Source organism: Tasmannia lanceolata, unplaced genomic scaffold (genome assembly GCF_043159265.1).
Source record: "Tasmannia lanceolata isolate RefF3 unplaced genomic scaffold, GAP_Taslan_0.1 ptg000015l, whole genome shotgun sequence".
NCBI lineage: Eukaryota > Viridiplantae > Streptophyta > Magnoliopsida > Canellales > Winteraceae > Tasmannia > Tasmannia lanceolata.
In genome coordinates, this window is record NW_027518692.1 from 60,956,719 (window position 1) to 60,977,440 (window position 20,722).

Genomic DNA, 20,722 nt, shown 5'->3' on the forward strand with positions numbered 1-20,722 from the left:
TATAAATAGGCCTTTCCTCATAGAACATTTTCATATGCCTAACAACCGAATTGTTTAAATCTTTGAATAAGGTAGGCCACACTTGTTTTTAAAAAATATGTGCACAAATGAATGGATCATCCTATGGATAAGATTTTGTGGACAAGCCTAGAAATGAATGGTTTGGATTTCGAATAAAGTGGTCCCAAGTCAAATGACAGTCGTTTTCCCTTTCCTGTGATTGTTTGTTTGGCAAGAGGGACATTCATGTTTTCCTTATCAGTGGAGGGAAGAGAAGCAACAATCGTTGGTTTTTGTTTCCGTCATGTTACGTGGTCATGTGGTTTGTTTCCGTCACGTTACGAGGTCATGTTGTTCGTTTCCATCACATTAGGAGGTCAGTGAATGGAGATGCGGATTGGCTTGCCCGTGAAGGAGTGGGTAGAGTGGATTCAGAGTGTTTCAATCATCTCCCTCTTTGAACAGTTCTTTACCTTGTTTATTTGTTTTTGTTGATCTGTACTGCCTTTAATCAGTCTTTTTGCTATTTAATATATTCACCATTTCAAAATTAATGTAAAATTTCAAGATTCCACTAATTTCTTGGATTCATTACACTTTACATAATCGTTGCTTAAATAAGCACACATGCGAGATGAATAGATAAGAACAAGAGATGAATATCATCATAATCTAAACCAACTTTCCTAATCTAATCATCCTAATCTAAACCAACTTCCCTAATCTACCAACCACCAAGATGATAAATGGTCATATCTTATCATGATCTGATCAGATATGACAAATCTCAACATGCCCCTCGGACGTATATTGATTGAAAATCTATATACGTTTGCATACAATGAAAATTCCCAAATTGATTACAATAAAAATCCCCAATCAATTACATTAAAAACACCCCCAACACACTCAAGCGAAATATTGCCGAATCTTCTAGTGTGACGCACACCAAGTTGATGAAGGTCTATTAAGGTTGACTGATGCTTCTTGTCGATGTCCATAGATTCCGGTTGTCGAAATGAAGATGTGTTTGAGGAATACAGTGTTTTGTAAGGATTGTTTTTTGTCACATTGGCCAAAGGATTAGATTTTGATCATGACGGGATCAACGGTGATGGACCCAGTATCATGGTGGCCCACCAAGATCAATGGACCCAACTAACTTACACATCACACGTGTACAACATGGGGTTAATCATGACATTATTTCGAACCAATAATCCATGTCATTGAATTGTGTTCATTTGTTCGGTGCTATGTTTTCTACATACCAAAAGGAGAACAAAAACTTAGTATTGAAACTATTGTGGGCCCACCAGATGACCAACTCGGGTCACAATTGTACATTTGCTTATAAAATCATTAGGTCCTTTAGATAGTAAGATATCATCGTGGGCCCACCGGATGGCCAACTCCGATCACCGTCCATATGTTAGCAAAATGTGATTCGGCTAAAAAACGGGAAGGAAAAAATTAGACTTTAATACGGAAATAGAAGTAAATGCATTTAAATTTTGTAATTTTCAAAATATAGTGGGGTAAAGTTGGAATATTGGCAAAAAAAAAAAAAACCGTTTAAAACGGTTTCTTGTGTTTCAAACGCGTAACGCGCGTTTTGCTAACCACTGTACACGTCATGCTAACCAAAAATGTGACTACGCTCGATAAAGGAGTCATTAGTCTTTTTGGAAACTGATCATATACTTTTTGGTCATTTTGCTCTTTCCCTCCTCTGGAAAAAAAAAATACTTATTTTAAAAAGAGGATAGAGGGAAAATTACCGCCAAATCCGAAAAAATATCCATAAAAAATTAAAAAATATCACGCGGCCGAGAGAGAATCTCGCGGTAAAATTTGAAATTTTGAATCGTTGTAAGAACAAAACCTCCCGCTGTCTTTTTCCCTCATTCATTTTTCTCTTTTCTTCTAATTGAAATCTGCCTTTTGGAATTTCTCGACACTTTTACATCTGCAAGAAAAGGATCAAAGGGAAAAATGGCGGATTCTTCTCACCTTGAGAAGTTGGGTAGAGAGCTCAAATGCCCGATTTGGTAATTCTGACCTAGAAATTCCATTTTCTTTTTTTCCTTTGTTTGGTGATTTTCATCTCAAAAGACTATTATCTGTATCTCGAAGTTAATCATCTGTTTTTTTTTCCTGGCATTTGATTTTTGTTTCAAAAATTGTATCCCGATTTCGAAATTTCCGTTTCCCTTTTCCTTGATTCTTAGCGTTTCATTCAATAATAACATCTTAATCCCAAAATTTCAATTTATTTTCTTCTTTTTTCACCTGGGTAAATCAATTTTCATTTGAAAAAAATCATCTGATTTTTCTGTTTATTGGTTAGTTATTATTTTTTTTCATTTCTAGAAACGTGTTGAATGCTGATATTCCTCTTTGTTTTCTTCTAGATTTACAATTTAAATTCAAAAACTATGATATTTAAATATCGATATATCAGGAAAAAAAAACAGAAAAAAGGTCTAGAAGACTAATGGGGAAAAAAGAAAGTCTTGAAATTTTGTGATTGTGTTCCTTTTGCAGCTTGAGCCTACTGAACACTGCAGTTTCACTCACTTGCAATCACGTATTCTGCGGGTAAGCTGTTCTTTCTTCTATTTCAATCCTTGTTTTTCCTTTGTTTTGCTGATTAAAATAGTAGAGCTGTGGATCTAATGATCTCGCGTTCTTGTTTCAGTTCTTGTATTTCGAAATCCATGAAATCAGCATCTGATTGCCCGGTTTGTAAAGTGCCATATCGCCGGAGAGGTATGTTACGTTTATATTTATTGGTAATTAATTAATTAATTTACTGATTCTTTTTTTTACATATGTTTTGAGACTTCTTTATTATCAAAATCTTTGTAAAATGAAGTTTCCAATGCACCTTAACAAGTGCCCTTAGCAAAACCCAAAAAGATATTAGGATGAAACCTTCTCAAATTTTGTAACCCAGATGGCCTTTGTTTTGACATAGACTTGCAAAGATAATGCAATTTGTTCAAGCTTTATATTTTTTAGAACAGAACAGGACACAATTTCTGTCAGACATGCTATCCTAGTAAAAGAAAATTTAAGTATTAATTTGACCAAATTCAGCCATGTTCTCGTTTTGTTTATCCTTACAAAAGGAAATTGCATTGGCCTTTAAATGGGTTTTTTCCCTGAGGTTGTTTCTGGTCCATCACAATGAATTGATACGGATTTGCTGTCCATGGCCCATTTATTTTTACTCGCATGGCTAGTGGATTTGATCTGGTCACTCTTGTTGGGGCAGTGTACAATAGTCACACTTGATATGTCAGATTGGGAGTCTTCAAACAGACAATTAGAAAAAAAAAAAGATCGATTGTCGCCATCCAAAAGACAAAAGTCCATTGATTAGACCGTTTTGGATTCTGTAATTTGAACCATTGCTCCTCCGCAATAAGTCCACAGTTATGGATGTCCTGGTTTTCTTATTACATAGCCACATGCATGATGGCAATAGATGAAATTATAGATTCGAAACACCCCCATGTCATTGTTGACTCAGCCCGAGTCAACTATGTTTTACTTTGGCTGCTTTCTTGTCCAAGTTCGCATTTGGCCCCACAAAATCAATCAAACCTCCTATGAATCTCCTGAATAATCAGACCATGTTAACCAAATACTTTTTTTTAAACTATAATTTCATTCATTTAGCAATGCCAACCCAATACTTAGCTGTGTTAACCTATTACTCGGCCACACTAACTTAGTACTCAGCTGCATCAAGTAGGATTTTCTTTGGCTGTGTTTTGACCTACATTTGCATTTTCCAAACACTGTGAAATCCATATTGATTACTAGATGGATCTGAGATGTGCGGCATGTGCCCCTGTCATTAGTTTATGTTTGCACTTGGTACTAGGAAACTATATCTGTTTGGTTGAGTTTTGAGTGTATAAGTGAGTTTTTGAACATTGAATATGTGTAGTTTGTCAACTTGCTACTTGTTCCTCACATATGTGTTTTGGAGCTTATAAATATGAAGTGAGTTTGATCTTAGTTAATTGAGATGTGGATTAGAATGGATTCCATTCTTCAGATTATGCTCTTTAGCTCTTGTTCTAATTGTTGGTGGCCTTCTTACCTTGCAAACTTTCTATAAGTTGCTCGGGCAAACGAAAATTATTAAAGAAACCAGCCCCAAGAATAAAAGAGATAATAAATATACAATTACTGCCCAATTTCGCATGATTGAAAAATAAAATGAAGAAGATTCTTGTCTTTGGTTGCAGAGGTGCGTGCTGCTCCACACATGGATAACTTGGTAAGCATTTACAAGAGCATGGAAGTTGCATCCGGAACCAATATCTTTGTCACCCAGACTGCTATATTAGCAGGAAAGTCAGGTAATTTAATCCGTAACATCGCACCAAATTGGATTTGCATCCATTTTTTTTATATGATGAATACTTTTACGTGCTCTGCTTACATCATATGGTCTTGTGGTGCACCTATGTTGCATAGATGACTCCATTATTTTGGTCAATCCAGACTGTCCACTTTGCACTAGGGGTGCAACTGGTCCTTTCTTTTTTGGGAAATTCGGGTTGAGCAATACCTTGAAATTGGACCGGATTCTGGTTGATTTCAATTAATTTTTTAGCAGAAGCTCAACCCGACCGGACCCAAGTTACATTCCTACTTTGTGGGCCCCACGTTAGGTTGCCGTGGCACCAAGACCACTGACTGGACAACTGTAACCATCTGCTGAATGCTTTATTGGCTGCTGAATGTGGGCTATTTTCTTAGACTGCAGTCTCTTGATTGGAAGCTAATGATCTTCTGATTAGAGTGGATACTTGGGCCATTGGCAATCCAAGGTGAGCCCGACCAAGTGGGCATACTAAATTAGCTCTTATGTAAGGGTCTACTGATGAATTCATCCATGCAATGGAGGGAAAGCTGGATCATGTGATGCAGATGCATTGCAATGTACACTTAAGATCAATCTATCTTTTTGGTAATATGAAATAGAGGAATGAGTATGGTAACACAGCTTAACATTTTCACCTTAAATTTTCTCTGATATCTGATTTATCAAACCAAAACCCAAAAGATGGGCAAATGCAAGGTGACCCTGATAGTAAACATGGTGGAGCAGCAGTTGATGAAACTTCTGGAGGAAAATTAAAGAAACAGAAAGCTCTCAAATGTAAAGGATCAAAGGAATTGGAGAAAACTGATTTGAGATTCTCTGATTCCCACCCATCAACAAAACCTTCATTTCCAGCTAAGAAGCGAGTTCAGGTCCCTCTGGGTCCTCTGTCTGAGACACCTGCAAGACCTGAAAAGGTTCCCAAATTAGGAAATCAGATCACTGAGGGTGAAGCGAAAAGAGAATCAGGTAAGGCATCAGGAAAGGAAAGTGGAAAGAATGGTTCGACAACATTAAAGGAGAAAGCTGCTTTTAATGAAAAGGGAGACCCTGTGTTTTCTCCTTTCTTCTGGTTGAGAGAGGAAGATGACAATGACGAAGACGCAGAGAAACTGAGTCAGCGGATAGATGATGATTGTCTCACTAATACACCACCATGTAAATTGCCTTCTTTCAGTGATATCGAGGATTCGGATAATGGAAATCCCACTAAAATGACGCCAACTGTAAGTATATAGTACCGAGTCTGAGACTTCATTTATAGCAGTTAATGAAACTGGAGTTCTTATGTCTTTTCTTATTACTTGTGAAGGAGGAATTGCATAGTAAATCCAAAGTTGCAGATATTTTTGACAGTGAGATGTTTGAATGGACACAGAGAGCTTGTTCTCCTGAACTTCTTTCAACACCCATTAAGAAAAAGGTATTGTTCAATTTATTATATATATATTTCCCCTATTTTCAAATTTATTGCATTCCGTTGCCCGATTCTTATATTTCTTACATGTAATTTATATGAAATGCAGACTGTAGATGGACAAGAACTTGATGCAGTTGAACATAAGGAATCTAGAGAAGCCTCACAGGTTGGAAATGCACTTAGTAATGGACTATCAGCTTCTGAAAACATGAAAAGCCCAAATTGCAAGCAAGAAAGTGAGAACGTGGATGTGGAACGACTTGTTTTGTCATCACAGACAAATGAAAATGGTATTGCTAAAAATAGAAGTAAATCGATCAGGAGTAAAAGACCCAACAGCAAAGTCCAAAGAAACTGTGTAGAAAGATTGATAAATAGAAGTGGTAGTGCCATTGAAGAAATTTCTGTTGATTCTACAAAATTTACAGAAAATTTAGGTCAAACGAATGAGTGTACTGAAAGTGCTATCACTTTAAATCCAGGAAGAAAAAGTAGCAAGAGAGGTAAAAAGAGCAGCTATTCCCACAGAAAGAGTTTGAAGAAATTGGTAAACCAGATTAATGCAATTGCTACTGATAAAGTACTTATAGAGGCTCCTATGAAATCTAGTGAAGGAAAAGATCTTAGTCCTGAAAATGAAAATATGGGTATGGAATTACCTGTTCCATCAAGTGAGCAAACTGAGAAATCTCAACATATGGAAAGTAAAACCAGCAAAATTGGTGAGAAGATTGACACACAACATCGAAGAAAGCGTGTGAAAAAATTGATTTCTGAGGTTGTTGATACTACTCTAGGTGAAGTGCAAAATGAGGCTCCTATTAATGGAAATCAAGGAAATGAGAATATGAATACAGAATTTCCAGTTTCATCATGCCTACAAACTCAACATGAAAAAAACATAAAGTCAAGGAAGAAAACAAGCAGAAGGGGTGAAAAGATTTGCAACAAAGTCCATGGGAACAGGGTAAGACAATTGAAGGGGCGGAAAAGGTCAGCAAAACAGGACAATGATGTTGCCACTGATGGGGCTTTTAAAGAAACCTCTCCCAGCAAAAGTTCTAATAAGGAAAACCAGATTATTCGAGCATCCAAGGAACATTTTCTGCTAAGATGTGGAAGCATTCCCGAACGAACTCCATGTGCTTTCTGTCAATCTTGTGATGTCTCAGATGTAAGCTTGTTCATATAAAGTTTGTGTCCTCAAATATGCATATTCCTATACTTAAGCTTTGCTTTGCACATCAAAATTACAGGCTTCTGGAGAGATGGTGCACTATTTTAATGGCAAGCCTGTAGCAGCAGATTACAATGGAGTGTCCAATCTCATACATTCACACAAGCACTGCACTGAATGGTCTGAAACCTGCAGGCTGCAGCTAAATTCTTTTAATCGTTTTAGTTTTACCTTTTTGTGCTAAACACTCCACTTTACTGCTATTATTAAAGAATTTATGTCTCTTTAAATACAGGGCCCCTAATGTGTATTTTGAAGATGATATTGCAATCAATCTCAAAACAGAGATAGCAAGAAGCAAAAGGATCAAGTGTAGTTGTTGCGGAGTCAAGGGGGCTGCTCTAGGTTGCTACGAGAAGAGTTGCCACAAGAGCTTCCATGTTCCATGTGCAAAGTTGGTTGCAGAATGTCGTTGGGATACTGTATGTGATTCAAATCACTGGTTTTGAATTAGTAAATCTGAGTTAGAGATGAACGATTCATAATTTTCTAATGACAGGAAAACTTTGTGATGCTATGTCCTCTACATCCCACGTCTAAATTGCCGAAAGAATTTTCTGAGCCACAAAAGCAAAGTCAAAAGAGATCTGTTCCAAAATTGTATGTTTCAACTGATCTCTTCAAGAATTTCTTGTCTACTACAATTCTCAGAAGTGTTATGCTGTCTGTGTCTTTTGCTGAAATTTGTTTGCATTTTTTAGAGAAAAACAGACCCAAGCAATTGCTAAACCTGGTCTGAAAACTAGTGGAGTGTGGAAATGGGCTTCAGGGTCACCTAGCAAGTGGGTTATCTGTTGTTCAGCTCTTACTGTTGCAGAGAAGGTAAGCTTAAGCTTCTTGAATATTAACTCTGGGCAAGATACAAATGCATTAATCCAAAGGTTTCTTAATTAAAACGTTGGAATTGCAGGAAATTGTTTCAGAGTTCACAAGGCTGGCTGGTGTCCCAGTGTCAAAGACATGGAGCTCAGGAATCACCCATGTCATTGCATCAACGGATGAGAATGGGGCATGTAAAAGAACCCTCAAGTTTTTGAAGGGTATCTTGGACGGGTTATGGATACTAAAGATTGATTGTAAGCTCAGTCTCCATATACACTGGACTGGATAATCAGTTTTGAGTCTTGACATTACCAAATTTAAGATCATTTATACTTTAGTGACCTCAATTTTCTAATGCAGGGATCAAAGATTGTCTGCTGGCTATGGAGCCTGTTGACGAAGAGCAATATGAGATCAGAGTTGATATCCATGGAATCAATGGTGGCCCTCGACTTGGAAGACTACGGGTGATGAACAAGGTTTTTTCTTCTTTTAACCAGTGCAGTTATTTTCAGGGATCAGCAACTGTATAAGGCTCATCAACTGAATTCAAAAGAAACCAACAACAGTTAAATCGTCTCTTATAAAGTTATAATTATTATCTTAAACTAGGGATTTGCTGGGGACCATCACAGAAGGCATTTTGCAGGCTGGCTGTTGCATGAGAGAGCAGCCACATAGGCTTATTTTCAACAGATTTTGTCTTTTTTAATTCATCTGAGGCGGCTGCTCTCTCATGCAACAGCCCTAGCAAATCCCCTTAAACTATGATGCATTACTGATTGCTATGTAAAACATAGTGAAGAGTCCAACAGCATAACCTGCTAATTTCTGTTGATAATGTTTACCGTTGAAGATATAATTTAATCTCAAGAAGGATGCGTCTACTTTTAAAATTTTATCCATTTTTTTTACATATTTTGGCTTAAATCTAGTTTAAAGTTGAATTATTGACAATACTATTCAAGAAAGCATACCTGTGTATGAACTTTTTCTTTTTTTGTTAATAAGATGCTCTTTCCTTGCAGCAACCAAAGCTTTTTACTGGCTTCAAGTTCTATTTCACTGGAGAATTTATGCCATCATACAAAGGCTATTTGCAGGAGCTCATCTTTGCAGGAGGAGGAATAGTTCTCCAAAGGAAGCCTATCTCAAGAGATCAAGAGAGACCTATGGACGAGTCCTCCTCATTAACAATCTTCATTATTTACAGTGTTGAGCTCCCTGAAAAGTGTGCTTCTAACAATAAATCTCTGATCATCAATCAGAGGACGACAGAGGCAGAGACTATTGCTAATGCAATCGGAGCCAAAGCAGCGAGCAACTTATGGATCTTGGACTGCATTGCTGCCTGCAGACTCCAGACATTTAACTGATCCAAACATTTTGTGATTTGAGAGACTCGTTTCTGTCTGTTTATTGCAACTTTCTCTGTTAAGTTTATTTGAATGTATATGGAGATGACATGATTGATAAGAACCTCATGAATAATCAATCATGTTAAGTAATATTTGCATCTTCTGTTTATGAGGTAATTGACTACAATGGAAACTTTGAATAGTTCAATTAGGAAGCTCATGATTATCTCCCATCAGTTGATGAATTCCAAAGGAGAATGTAATACCAAGCATATCATGCTTTAGTTCTCCCTTGCTCCTATTTTTTAAAACTTGTGCAGAGGATTTTCTCCTTGCCTTCTTACAACCTTCATTGGCCCAAAATGAAAGATGACAATTTGGTGATTGGGTTGTGATTTGGTTGGTAAGCTTGTGTATGATCTTGCCATGTGTCTGGTTTTCTCAATGACATACTGCATTGTGAACTGGTATGTTCAACCCCATTGGATCCTGGTAAAGTGGTAATCCATGGCAACAACTGGGGAAACCAGCTTCCTTCGTTGCCTATTCTGATTTTTCGCTTAAATAACAAAAAAGAACATGATAAAAGAGGAAGCTTTCCTCACTTCTCTCTCTCCATAATAAACTGTAAAACCTCAGAAATGATGATGGAGACAGGGGATGGATGGAGAACAATGGATTTAGATGGATTGAGCTGAGTTTGTGTCATGTGAGCCAAGCAATGCTTCTTTCAAGATTAGGAGCCACTGTGAGAGTTTGAGCAGGGGTGGAGGAGATTTTATCAAACAATTGGGGCTGAGAGAAACATGTGAACCGCTAACCATACCATTACCAATTGAAATAACCTAGAAAATATAACTATTCTCCCTCACTAATCCATCAAAATTTAGGACTATTTTCCAACAAAAACTCCAAAAAAGATGAGAAAAATAAATTCAACGACATTTTCCTTATAAAAAGCATAATCGATCAGAAGCGAATCCAACAACATGAAAAAACCCTAGTTCGAGTGAGAAAAGCACAACCTAAAAAGCAAAAGGGAGTGAAGAAAAAAAAACAAAACGCTAGAGAATTCAAAAAGATCTCTCCATCACCGATCCTTCAAAATTTCCTCCAAATTCAACCACATTACACTGCCAGAATCGATTGCAAAGAGAACCTGAATCTGCAAAAACTTTACCCCATTAACAATTTAACATGCTATCATTGCACAATGGAAAGATTAGATCTAGTGGGTGTTGGATTATGCAAGGAGAATTTTTCGAAAAGTAGAGTGGGGCCCACTTCAAAGGAATATCTGAACCGTTCATTTGTTGGGCCTACCCTGAAGATCCTCTAGATAGGATGATCCTAAGCATTGGCTATGGTTAATTGTAATAGTCTGAGATTAGTAGAATTCTCTTTCTAAACATGGTAAAGCGCAATAGGATTATTAGATCTAGTAGAATCTGACCTTTGGATCATTAGGGTGTTGGATTATGTAACTAGTAATTAAGATATGTTATGATTACCTTTTCTCAATACTAACTGGCTATGGTTAATCTCTTGAGATTAGTGGAATCCTCTTTCTTAACTCTGAGCATTATTGCCATATTGCGAATTGTTGAGTAATATGTGGCCGTTCGACCAAGTGTGCCCTTGGTTGGAAGATTTAAGCACATGAAATGAGGAACATCTAACGACATGCTACATTATATTTGAGGCAGCTCTTATAGTTCACGCCGAGTATTCTTTATTTCATCTCTAAAGATATGTGAAGAAGTCAAATTTCCATTACAAGCTTTGGTTAACTGTGAGAGGTGATCTAGGCTCAGTTCACGTCGAGCTCCATTGCTCCACAATCAACCATTCACTTTTTAAGAGTGCTTGAGATTAATAATAGAAAAGGACATAGCAAACATCAGCTACCAAAAAGTTGGGTGACTAGCACTGTTAGATAAGAGAAGCCTATTAATTGGCAAGGTATTTCTTGTGTTAATGTTTGGCAGCCTCAGAAGTGTTTTCTATGGAATATTGGCTTATCAAGTGGTGGGAGAGGGGAAAGGAGGATGGGAGACAGAGAGAATTGAGAGGGCATCAGTGAGAAGTGGCTGGAAAATAGGGAAAAGAAAAACTCTATTCAGAATAAAGTTTTTTTTTTCCTTATTTTTCTGTCACTTTGCAGCATCTCCTCACTCACACCCTCTTAATTATGCTTCTCTCATAAACTAATATTCCATGGAAAAAAAAAATCATGCTTGCCAGGCATGTTTGTCAGCTCAATTTTTTTCCTTGGAAAATGATTTTTTCCAGGTTTAATAAGCTCTTTGCATGCCCTTTTTGGATTGCAGGGATTTATTAGAAGATTTCTAAACGGAAAGATATTTCTAAAAGTTGCTACTTTTTTACACGCGAAAAAAAGATAGTCTGAAGCAATCCTACTCAATTACTCAGAGAGAGCTTCAATTTGTGATAATGTCTCTCTAAATCAACCATAATAATATCATTTCCTCTAAATAGTGGAAAGAAACAACATGCCCAAGAAAAAAAAATAGTCAGAAATGATTTTCTTGCAATCCAAAGAGGATACCAAGCGGGGGGTTTATTTTATCCTTGAATAGTTCTTGTCGACCTTTTCTCGGATATAAAATATTAATTACCATAACAATTTTGGTGAACAATGGACAATATAATTTTAAGACAAACTTATACAAGTATGATAGTCAGCCACAAGAACAACTTATTCAAGGGTTTCTAAAGGGTATTTATTGGTAGACATCTACCATTGGGCATTTGCTAGCGTCCATCGCGAAAGGCATTTTGTGGATAGTCTGTTGCATCTGACAACAGCCACTGAGGCTCGCTTTTCAGCAGATTTTGTCTTCATTAACAAGGTGGCTGCTTTCAGGTGCATCAGACCATCCGCAAAATGCCTTTTGTGATGGACGCTAGCAAATCCCCTACCATTAAGTTCATTTAGCAAATACTCAGCCCTTTGAGAGAAATATCATGTGACGTGAACGAAACTAATTAGAAGAAAAAGTGGAGGGGGTTTGTATGAAGACATTGTCACGGATGCATTGCAATCAATGAAAGCTCCAAAAGAAGAGAGGGAGAGAGAGAATTAGGCATGATATAGACTTAGATATGGAGCAAATTTTCTATTCACATTTGAAAATGACTTCCACCCTCTAAGTGGACCCCTTTCCCCACCATTATTATTTCTTTCTTTTTTCCAATTCTCTCCATGATGTCACTGTGTGGTCTACTGTATCTGACACCTCCAGTAAGGTTTGAAAGATCTGCCTTCTTTTTCTTAAATCATTACACTGCCCTTTAGTTATTGCCACTTTTCCTCTTGGCTATATAAAATGAATGCGCTCTCTTTGCCCTTTAGTTATTGCCACTTTTCCTCTCTCTCTCTCTCTCTCTCTCTCTCTCTCTCTCTCTCTCTCTCTCTCTCTCTCTCTCTCTCTCTCTCTCTCTCTCTGTGTATGTGAATATGTGGACCATCCATATCATATCACATCTATGTTGATAAGTTGAAATGTCCCAATATAATGTAAGCCCAATCCAAGGACTAATATCCTTTAATACTTTGAAATATAAGCCAGGGTTGAAACCATGACCACAATATTGTGACCTATAGGAAAGGTTTTAAATTTTGGTTTCGGAATGCTTTTTGGTCCTTGCCGAAATTTTGAAATTTCGGGCAAAATTTCGGACGAAATTAGATGAAATCCATAAACGGCTATTTTTTCTCCCGGTCGAAATTTCCGGCTGAAATTTCAGTAATTTCATGATAATACCAAATAATTATCAAAAAATCAGATTTTTAGATGAAATACCTGAAATTTTGGACCGAAATTTCAGTCGAAATAAAGTATCGTTTCGACTTTACCCAATTTCAATTTCGTCCTCGACCGAAACCCGAAATTATGGATTTCGGTCGAAATTTAAAACCTTGCCTATATGTATGAACGCACATGGGACTGATCCACACTACTATGTTTTGATAGTGGCACTATATTTACTTTGTTTCACGCTTTTTTAATAAGCTTTTATGCATGGCTGTTATACCATATTGTAGATGCTATCAGCATCTAATTAGAAAAGTGTAAAACAAAGTAATATGATTATCAAAATATGGTTGTGCTTATATCAGTCCCAACTCACTTTGTTTCACTTTCTGATTGGCTGCTGAGAGCATTTTGGGAATTATAATATCCTTTAACAGCTGGTTAATTAACTAATGCAAAACAAGTTGATTTCTTCCCATTATCAAAACATGCATGTTCATGCAGATAACAGTCATAGACACACTAGCAGTTGCATTCTTGGCCAATGCTATGTATGGGTGAGAGTCAAAATATGAGGTTTGAAGTGATGGACCCCACCTTATGCATGGGCTTGGGTGGAGGTTGTGGGACCCACCTCGTGAAAGTATGAGGTAAAAGGTGGACCCCACTGATGCATGGGTTTGAGTGGAGTTTGTGGGATCTACCCTATCAAAGCATGGTGTAAAATGGTGGCTGTGATCTACCCTAGCAAAGTATGGTGTAAAATGGTGGGCTCCCCCTATATACAGATTTGGATGGAGATGGTGGACCCACTCATGGGTGTTAAATGGTGGGCCCAGCATATGCATGATTTTGCGTAGAGACGATAGGCATGAGGTGTAAAGTAGGGGGCTCCAAGTAAAAAAATCCATCTAAACAAAATTAAGTAAAAAAACTTTCTGCGGAACATTTTTTCAATAAAAATTTCCTATGGAAAGAAAATGAATGAAAAGGAAAGTGACATGTTTACTAATGTATTATAGAGGAAATGATAAAATTTGCCCCCTTTTCTTCCTTGGGCCACCCACTTGTTTTGTAAAGAGAGAATTATAAATACACTAGAGGCTGGCCCGGGCTAATTTATGACTTCTAGTGTGTGTGTGTGAGAGAGAGAGAGAGAGAGAGAGAGAGAGATATGACGGACATATAACTTTATATTATCCTTTTAGTCACCTAAATGATGTAGGTATGATTACATTGGATAGTCAATAAAGCAAGTGTAAAAATGTAGATTTGCAGTGAGGTAATGTTGGAGACCTCTTGTCACCCAAAACAAGATCAAGAAAGGAACAAGCTTGCATGTTTGCCGCTTCGAATGCTCCTCAAGAAATAAATAAAAACCCAACATTTTTGTCAACCTTATAAAAATGATTACTTCATGGCATCGTATTCTCTAGGGTTCATATGTGAGGGACACTAATTCCATTCCTCATTATCACTAATTCCCCTTTCAGTCGTCCAAATCTCGCGCTTTTGCTTGTAAATATTCAAACATGTGGACCACTAGCTCTGCCTCTAATAGAAGGTTGTTGTCATATTGTCTGCTTTGTAGTAAGCGAATCTTTGTTTATATTAAAATATAATTGGGGGAGTAATAGTTAGTAAACATCATCCAATGTTGAAAAAGATTGATGTTTTAGCAGAACAAAATTAAGTAGGAATGAGTAATATTTTTCCTCATATTTTTATCAAATGTTATAAACTTATGATAAAATAGACAAAAGGGCATGTTTGGCTTCACTGAAAAAGTGAAAATCTCCTCTTAAAAAACTCTTTTTCATACGGTCATTGTTTTTAGGTTTGTAACTCAGTCCATTAAAAAAACCTTGAAAAAAACAACCCATGCTGTAGCCGTGCTTTTTTCTTCCAAGTTAAAAATCACCAAATTATTTTTAAGGGACAAATCCTTTTCTTTTTTTTTGACAAAGTTAAACAAGCAATTGTTTTATATTATATTACTAATAATGTAATTGGTATTATAAATTATATTATATTTCAATAATGTATTTTGAAGGGAAAAGTCAAAGTTTTGAAATTTGTGAAAGTTCCCTCCATTATTTTAAAGGGAAAATCAAAATCTTGGGAGTAATGAAAGTTCCCTCGATATTTTTCCTTTCGTTTGGTTGCTAGTAAAAAACAAAAATCCAATGAGGTGACATCAGCATTACCTTGGAAGTTTTCCATGTAATTTTCTAGAGAACGGTACTCTCTCTCTTTCTTCCCTCTCTCTCCACTCACAATGAGACTCTTGTCTAATAAATGCTTGTCCCCTCTCTTGTCTCCTCCCTTTGTCCACAGAAATTCAATGGAATATTTTTTCAATTGCAACCAAACAAAGCCTTGAATCTTGTCAAACCCTTTGATGGGAATTATTTGAAATTTGTTGAATCCCACATAGAGATTTAGGATTCAAACTCCTTCACTCCTTCACCTATAAAATAGGTGATGGATTCACTCATCTGATTCAAGTTCTTTGGAGCTCTTTCTTTCTGAGAGAGCACCATGAATGAACTTCAAGTAATAATTATTATTAATATGGGAAACGGTTCGTGAGCTAAAGCTCATATAAGCTTATATGAGCTAGAGTGCTCAAGCACATGGGTCCCAAATTTTTTGTGGTGATCCGAACCATTCATTTGTAAGGCCCCATCATAGATAGGGTGTGTACTAAAAATCATGTCCATTAGATTATCCTAACCCTCCAAAAGTGGAGGGCAAATATGGGCAGATTTGTCGACAAACAGTGTATGTCCATTTTTCCCGCCACTTTTGGATCGGTTAGGATGATCCTATGGACCTGATTTTTGCTACATACCCTATCTATATAGAGGCCTTCTAAATGAATGCTTTGGATCACGCCAAAAATGTGGGACCCATTTGTTTGTGTCCATCTAGCTCATATAAGCTACATGAGCTCAAGCTCACGAACAGTTTTTCCTTATTAAAAAATTAAAAAAGAAAGGAAGGAAGAAAAAGAATAAATATATATATATATATATATATAAGAAGAAGAAGAAATTAAAAAACGGTTAAGCCTAACGGCTATAACTGTCATTTAAACAAACTGTTTAAATTTTAATTGCTGAAACAGTTTTCTGTTAAAGGGCTATATTTGAAGAGTTGCACCTCTTCTTTAGAAGGGTGCGAGTCTCTTCGTAACAGGGTTTTTTTGCACCGATTCAAAGTCTATAAAAAGACTCGATCCGAGTTTCTTCATAATTAATTCTTCTTATGTTGTTTTCTTCTCTCTTTCATATACGTTTAAAGTTTTTCTAAGTGGGTTCTGTTCGTGAGAATACAAGAAGTGCAGTCTTGTTAAAGTTCTCAGTGTTGGGCATTGTATCCTGGAGATAGAATTTCAAGAGTCCATCTGCAACTATATGTGGGAAATTACTATCTTAAAGATAGATTCTTAGAAGTGCCTTGCCCAACAAATTCTACTGTTTTATTTTCTGCATTCTGTTATATTATTATCTACAATAGCAATAAGCTGCTCCAATTACAAGATTTGGTGAAATAATTATGTCAACACCATTGTTATATGAAAAATGTTATAGGAACTGAAAAGGAAATCAAATGTAAACCAGACAATGACGTTTTGCCATGTGGATTGGAAATAAATTGGATAGTGTTACTTTCATGCTACTCCGCACATTGTAATTTACGAAATTACCCTCAGTAAAGTGCGTGGTTTTTTTGGTAGGTAAGCTGAGGTTGAAACCCCGACCTCAGGGTTAAAGAGTACAACCTTAACCAAATCAGCTAAATGCCCAACTCGCATTGGAGGCATTCTTAGAGATGATTTCATTTAACCAAGTGGGCATTCTCTGGTCCCACTGGAATAAGGACTCAAATGAGGCGGAAATGAGGGCCGTTCTTCAAGGCATCAGATTGGTGGCTATAGGTGAGTCGGTCCACATTATTGTAGAGGTTGATTTCCTTAGGCCTTGTTTGGATTGCAGGAATTTTTTGGAAAAGCTTAGAAAGGGAAAGTAGTTCTAAAAAATTCAACTCTTTTTACACACACACACAAAAAAAAACATGACTTAACCAATCCTAGGGAAGTGATATTTACGCCCCTTTTCATCACCAGAGACACCTGACGCCAGTGTATCAATGACTAAAAGGGGCCTCATGTACTTGACGTCAAAAAATTCCAGTGGCCTTGATTGCCATGTACACTGGCACTGGGTGTCCCTAGTGATCAAAAGAGGGTAAATATCACTTCCCCCAATCCTATTCAATTTTTTCTTAGAGGAGCCTTCAGATTATGATAATATCCCTCTAAATTAAGTATAAATATATTTTTTCCCTCTAAAACATGGAAATAAGAAAATTTCCTAAGAAAAAAAAAATTCCAGCGGAAATGTTTTTCTTGCAATCCAAGCAGGTCTCAATCCAATCAAGTGGCAAGAGGGAGGCCATCTGCCCTGCATTGCAATAACTACGTGTGCTAATCCCCAATTCTTTTCTCCGTTTGGTTGTTGGGTTTTTTTTTTCCTAGGATTTATGTGGGAGAATATTTAGTGGTCATATCAGCTTTTTCTTGCTGACATCAGCAAAATCTCGTCTTGAAAATGGTGGTCTCTCTTTCTCTCTCTACCCTCTCTCTCCATTCATCATAATATCTTTCTCTAATTAATGCTTGTCCCCTCTTTTGTCTTCTACCTTTACCCACATAAATCCCAGGAAAAGAACAAAACCCGGCAACCAAACGGGGGGGATTTCATGCAATGGAGAACATGATCATAGAGCCTGTAGTTGTTTTGATTGATTGAGTAGTTGTTTTGATTGATTGATTGGTTGTTCCAGGTAAAGGGTCAGTGGAGGATGTGACGGAGATTTTAAGATAGAAGACGAGATTCAGTAGAGAGTGGAGAGTCTCTCAAGTTGAGTGTCTGTGGTTTTTCATTAACAGAATTGAATAATTTTGTATGTAAAACTGTAAAACTCTTCCATGCCAGCTTCAGGCATGCATGCATGAATGTTTCCAATATGAAAAAGATGCCATCCCTTTCTTCCTTTATACGGTCAATCATATCCACAGAAATCAGTTTGTTGCCAATTATCCTGTTCCCTGCGTTAAAAAGACGTGTCGGCATCTAAGTTTTCCTTCGACATTATTATGAAGATAACACTTTCGAAACGTGATTTCCTTTGAGAAATAAAGACGAAAGTGAAATTGGCCAAGAATTTGGTCATTTCCAGTGTTGATTTTGCATTTCACGGTGATTAATGCCCACTTCCTAAGGATTCGTCTTAATTTTCCAAACAAAATCCCGTTTTGCTAGCAGCCCTATTATGAGGAATTGCTACCTTATACCAATGTAACCAATCAATCTAAACGATGCATAATATAATAGATGTGTGTGATTTGAAAAATGAGCAGTGTTTGTTTTGGAGAAGGGAAATGATATATTTGCTCCCTTTTCTTCACTGGGCCACCCCTTTCTAGGGTAAAATGCACAGTCATAAATACACTAATGCCACATTTGGATACCTCATGTTTTTGTATTTGGATTTGGATTTGAGTTTTGGATACAAAATGCATCAATCATCCTCATGCTCATGTTGTACGAGATAGGGTGGGAGGTAGTTAGGGAGGGACGTCTTGCTATTGTTTCAGCAAGGTTGAGGAGCAGCGAGGGTGAAGGTAAATGCCACAAATACGGATTTTCAAATGTAGAAAATATTTGAAAATGAGACTTTTTTTCACTGTCGCAGCTGATTTGGAAATCAAAGGATCCGATCCAGTTCCAAATTTCAACTGCAAATGTCAGAAATCCAAATCTAAATCTTGTTGATATCCAAACGTGGCCTAAAGGTGGTAGCCCAGGGAAGAAAAGGTGGCAAATATATCACTTCACTTTGAAGAATACTCAACATGGAGATTTCATATGGTGAATGTGCATGTAGATACTGACCCTGGTACCGCCATTGATATTTGATTGAACAGCAGCACACTTTTTATAGTGCTGCTGCTGGATCAAACATCAAGGGTCGTACTTATGCAGTTATGCCAACCTACATGAGCATTCATCGTATAATTTCTCCTCAGCATGTTCCAAATGTCACAAACTTGTATCACTGACAAGGCCTCTCGGCTTAATGTTACATACTTTCAAGAGCTGACTCAAAACCTAGATCATCCCTCTCTCCAGTTCTACATGAAAATCGTCTAGTTACTACTTTCACCCCAATCACCCCATTTTGTTTTATAATTTCTATTTTGTCATTTTTAGTATTAATTATTCAAATTATGATTAGTGCCCTGTTTGCTTTGGATTTTAAGAACCAACTGTGAGTCCAAAACTGATTACTGCACTCAAAATTAAAGGTAAGTTTATTTTAAGAATTAAGATCCGTTGGCTAAGGATGGAGTGAACAGGGTGTCGTTGGAGATTTTTGACTTTGTCCCACCATTATTTGTTTGCTTTTCTATTGTATTTCCATTCGCATGTTGTACCGCTCCCTTCACCTGCTTGGTCTTGGGGCTAGTGTTCGTTATTAACATATCTCTCACCATTTCAAAAATAAAAATTAAAAATCAGCAAGCATCAAGAGTAAGCATTAATCACCTCTACACTAAGACCTTCATTTTAGATTTTGGGAACCGGTTCAATTTTGAGTCCAATAATAAGCTTTAGACTCAAAATTCAAACCGAGAACAAGGCCAAAGTGTACCCGGACCAGTTGCCATTCAGACAATGATATCCGGCCATAGTAATTGAGATTACCAGTGTAGATAATCGATCGAACAAATCAATATTATACATTATTTTCATAATTCTAACATTATACCCCTAAGCTGGTTCTCACTGTTGGTTTCTCACATTGGTCTTATTCTGGGTTACCATATCATTTTCCTTTGACAGATGTAAAATGCAAAAAAGGGTGCCATTATCAGAATAAAGGAATGTTTGAAAATCATTTCTAAAATACAAAGATATAGACCATTCATAGGGTGAGGCCCATTTCTAAATAAAAAAGAGACATTTTCCTTGACTTATTTTGCCTATCTCTACATTTAAAATGTTAACTGACGACTGGAATAAATAAAAAGTTAATAAAATAGAAACTTTTAATTCGAGACAGGAATAAATAAAAAGTTTAAAATTATAAAAAATTAATAATCAGAAAGATGAAAGCTCAACATCTCGATCTGAAACTTGTACGTGATCTAGTACAATGATCTGGCGGGCCCACCATAGACGACTACAATTCAAAACATGCCCTTTATTGGACCATCTCAAAAATTTGTTTCCAGGACTTTTGAAGTGATATGAATCATTGAACTCCTTTGATTTTTTAACCATACATTTAAATCCATCAATTTGATGGTTTGATTTGTAGGGGACCACAGGATGAATGGTCACGATCATCATCTTTTCATCTCTCTCTCTCACACACACACTAGGAAAGGTAACATGGTAAACATTTTTTTCTCCCCTAATAAATGTCACTAAATCATTGAGTCACGTTACATGCTTGTACGAGCCAGTCGGTCCCCCCACTATACATAAGGTACAGACCCAAAATTGAATTTAAGACGTGATCAAATTATCCAATTGGAATTTGGAGGGCATTTGACGAGTTGAGAAAAGGCCATGAACAAAACAACTAGCTCTCCATGTCCTACGACCACGAACCATAAGTAGC

General features: G+C 36.9%; 1 protein-coding gene across 1 annotated transcript; it reads left to right on the plus strand.

The window, feature by feature from the left end:
* Nucleotides 1–1,909: 1,909 nt before the first annotated feature.
* On the plus strand, nucleotides 1,910–9,517 carry BRCA1 (breast cancer susceptibility1). Its single transcript, XM_077397710.1, has 14 exons — nucleotides 1,910–2,051; nucleotides 2,548–2,601; nucleotides 2,702–2,772; nucleotides 4,266–4,379; nucleotides 5,090–5,634; nucleotides 5,721–5,831; nucleotides 5,935–7,002; nucleotides 7,085–7,185; nucleotides 7,301–7,487; nucleotides 7,565–7,665; nucleotides 7,767–7,887; nucleotides 7,976–8,141; nucleotides 8,248–8,366; nucleotides 8,916–9,517. Exons 1-14 carry the CDS (start codon nucleotides 1,996–1,998, stop codon nucleotides 9,261–9,263), a joined length of 3,162 nt encoding a protein of 1,053 aa, XP_077253825.1. The 5' UTR covers nucleotides 1,910–1,995; the 3' UTR covers nucleotides 9,264–9,517.
* The last annotated feature ends 11,205 nt before the right edge of the window (nucleotides 9,518–20,722 follow it).